The sequence below is a fragment of the Tupaia chinensis genome, unplaced genomic scaffold (genome assembly GCF_000334495.1).
Source record: "Tupaia chinensis unplaced genomic scaffold, TupChi_1.0 Scaffold000176_1, whole genome shotgun sequence".
Taxonomy (NCBI): domain Eukaryota; kingdom Metazoa; phylum Chordata; class Mammalia; order Scandentia; family Tupaiidae; genus Tupaia; species Tupaia belangeri.
Window position 1 is genome coordinate 901,620 of NW_006159651.1, and position 3,669 is coordinate 905,288.

Below are 3,669 nucleotides of genomic sequence, written 5' to 3' on the forward strand. Positions count from 1 at the left end.
CTAAACCAGCACCCCTCCCAGGGCCTGGGGCCGCGGGGCTACGATCCGAATCGGTGAGGCCCGGCCGCCCGGCCTGCCTGGGATCGGAGCCGGGGAAGCGGGCCGCCGCTGCTGCAGCCTGGAAGGTGGAGCCGGGGCCGGGCCGCGGTAGCGCTCCCTTCCAGAGGAGCTGTAGAGTGTGGGTTCTGCGTTCAGAAAGGGGAGGCCAAACATTTCCTGAAAGAGGGCCTTGGGGGAAGGCCGCTGGACAGAGGTTTGAGTAGCTCGAGAGACAGCTCCCCAAGTTGTCTGCTGGAGTGTGGGCCGCAGGGCTGCCCTGGACCGGCGGTCTCGGTTTCCCCAGATACCGGCTACATTTTGAACGGGACAGGTGGAGCGGAGGAAGAGGGCAGCCCGGGAGCAGGTGCTCCGGCCGGTCAGCGCCGAGGTGCTGGAGCTGGACATCCAGGAGGTCTACCAGCCCGGCTCCGGTGAGTGGCGACGCCTGTTCTGTCCTTCCCTTCCCGGAGAGGGTAAGACCCTCTGAGGAGGGGTCTGGGACCACTCTCGGATCCTGAAAGGGTCGTCCTACTTACGTGGGCTTTTTCCTGGTTGCCCAGTCTTGGACTTTCCCCGGCGTCCTCCGTGGAGCTATGAGATGTCCAAGGAGCAGCTAATGAGCCAGGAGGAGCGCAGCTTCCAGGAGTACCTCGGGAAGATCCACGGGGCGTACACCTCGGAGAAACTCAGTTACTTTGAGCACAACCTGGAGGTGACAGCGGAGTGGGATGGGAATGGGGCACAGATTGCTCTGGGGTCGGGCTGGAGAGGGACTCAGGGCTCAGGTTCACTTGTACTCATCTGGTCTTTTCAGACGTGGAGGCAGCTGTGGCGCGTGTTAGAGATGTCTGACATTGTCCTGCTTATCACCGATATCCGCCATCCGGTGAGTCCTGGGGAAGGGAGCGAGGCGGGCGAGAGGAAGGTTCTGTGGGGCAGAGGTCAGAGGCAGGAGGTGGGCCAGAGGGAGGTCCCCTTCCTCCTTTCTTCCCACCCTGTGTTGGTGTTTGCAGTCGGGAGGTGTGTTTTTATTCATCTCTGGTTACAGTGTGTCATTCCTCCCCGACCAGATTGTCCTCTTTCTTCTTCCTTTGATGAAAACCTGTGTGGTTTCCCGCCCACCAGAGCTAGCCTGCGTGGCATTCCGGCATTCCGGAGACCTCTGAGAGCAGCGGGCCTTCCCCTTCGGCCCAGTGCACAGATGCTCTTCCTTGTCTGTTTCCACAGCCCCCGGGATGCTAGGGTGGTAGTTAAGGCTGCAGACCCTGCGGCTGGACTGCCCTGTGTGAATCCTGCCTCTGCCACTTCACCGTTGTCCTCCGGGGAGAAAGGGAGATCTGTGGGGACATTTAGGTTGGAGGTCCTTAAAGACACGTACACACAAACACGTGTGCATGTGCACATCTGTACAGGCAGACGCAGTCACATGCACTCCTGTTCTGTCACGCATGCTCAGCACAGACATGCACACGTGCATGTACTTGCATGCATATGTGCTTGTGTACACACATACAGTTGTGTACACATGAAAACATACCAATTTTTACCCCAGTTCCTGTCCTTGTTCTTGGTCCCAGGCTTTTCCCTCGGCGTGCTAGGTGTCCCTTCACCTGTGTTTCGGTTGTCTCTGACTGAGCTGTAGGAAGCTCCCTGGGCCTTCCCACGGGCGTTACTAACCCTGTCTTCCTTGCTCAGTTTGGCTGGTTTCCTGTTTTTACCCCAGAGTCTGCTCCCACCAGGGTCTTGTCTCTGAGCGGTGCCTGATGAGTGGGGCGTGGAGGCGGAGAACTCTGGTTGACCTGCCACTGCTCTGTCCCCTTCCCTGTCCTGTCCCAGGTTGTGAATTTCCCACCAGCACTTTATGAGTACGTGACTGGAGAGCTCGGGCTGGCTCTGGTGCTGGTCCTGAACAAGGTGGACCTGGCCCCGCCGGCCCTCGTGGTTGCCTGGAAGCATTATTTCCACCAGCACTATCCCCAGCTCCACATCGTCCTCTTCACCTCATTCCCTCGGGACCCTCGCACCCCGCAGGACCACGGCAGTGGTGAGTATACCGTGAGGGAGGGCAGCGTGCGGGAGGATGGAGAGGCTTCTCGACAGGGGGCCTGGCCTCGGCCCCGTGAGTCGGAGATACAGGGTGCATAGTCCTGCGTGCTGACCCTTTTGCGCCCTCCATCCCAGTGTTGAAGAAGAGCCGGAGAAGGGGGAGAGGATGGACTCGGGCCCTGGGGCCGGAGCAGCTGCTGAGAGCCTGTGAAGCCATCACAGTCGGGAAAGGTAAGCGTGTGGTTTTAGAGGGCGGGGGTGGGGGACCCAAGGCCAGCAGTCGCTTTACCCCCTTATAGAAGTCGACCCCTGAATTATGGATGCATGTGAGAGGGAGAAAGGTGGGATAAGGAGCAGGCTGATTTGCTGGGATGAGAGGCAGCAGGTAGGCGGAAGTCTTTGCCGTCTGCTGCCTTCAGTCTTCTTAGTACCTCTCAGGAACCCAGGGCAATGGCTGGGATTCAGGGAGGGGCGACTGAAGGCTGGTAAGACTCTAGCCTGCCCATGTGCGGGCTGGCAGCTTGGGGAGGGGGCTTATTGCGTCAGCCACGCAGGGTGTAGCTGTGTGTGATGTACCATCTTATACGGTGGCCCTGAGGAGAATCTCTGTTTTCTCGGAGCAGTGGACTTGAGCAGCTGGCGGGAGAAGATTGCTCGGGATGTGGCCGGGGCCACCTGGGGTAACGGCTCTGGGGAAGAGGAGGAAGAGGAGGATGGGCCGGCGGTCCTGGTGGAGCAGCAGACCGATTCAGCGATGGAGCCAAGCGGCCCATCCCAGGAGCGCTACAAGGACGGGGTGGTGACCATCGGCTGTGTGGGTAAGCCCTCCAGGAGCTTACGCACATCTCAACATTTGGAAAAGAGGGAAGGAGATCAGGCCTTCTTAGTCCTCAGGGTCTCTGAGCGTTGAGGTCTGAGTTAAATTCATTTTATTTTTTTGGAGAGGTTTTCTGCAATAGGGCTCATGCACTCGCCAGAAGGACAGAGAGAGAAAGCGAGAAATCACCCCCCCAGGGGGGATAGCCATGCCGCAATCCCTTCTCCATTCTCCTCTTGGGATCTTGGGCATGCATGCACATGCGTCCAGCATGAGTTTAAGCCACCGGGTCTGGGACTCGACCCACGGTCAGCTACATGGGGGTCCAGTGACATAGTCATTACGGCAACTGCAGGTCCCCAGGCCTGAGTTAAATTCCATCCCTTCTAAGCTACATGATGTTAAATTATTTAGCTACCCTGGGCCTGAGTTACTTTGATTTTAAAAATGAGGACATTGATGCCAATTAAAAGAACAGATGTGAGTAATGAATAGTGTTGGGAGAGCCTGACAGTGCCTGACAGACGGCGCTGACGGTGAGAGCAAAGATCGCTGCTGGAGTGAGCGTTTGTAGGGGACTTTGTGTGTACTGGGTTACTGAGCGTTTGTAGGGGACTTTGTGTGCCCTGGGTTATTGTAGGGGACTTTTTTTTTGGAGAGGTTTTTGCTATAGGGCATGTGCGCTCACCAGACAGACAGAGAGAGACATAAGAGACAGAAAGCAAGAAATCACCCCCCAGGGGGGATGGTCACGCCTCAATCCCTTC

General features: G+C 57.7%; 1 protein-coding gene across 1 annotated transcript in view; it reads left to right on the plus strand.

Annotated features, from left to right (window-relative positions):
- Nucleotides 1–3,669, plus strand: part of GNL1 (G protein nucleolar 1) — a gene marked incomplete at its 5' end in the record, with an annotated part of 10,473 nt that continues 6,804 nt past the window's right edge. The window contains 8 exon segments of the mRNA XM_006172327.3: nt 1–53; nt 344–366; nt 369–470; nt 600–751; nt 854–925; nt 1,876–2,083; nt 2,221–2,316; nt 2,709–2,903. Of these exon segments, the coding sequence (XP_006172389.3) occupies nt 1–53; nt 344–366; nt 369–470; nt 600–751; nt 854–925; nt 1,876–2,083; nt 2,221–2,316; nt 2,709–2,903 (901 nt within the window).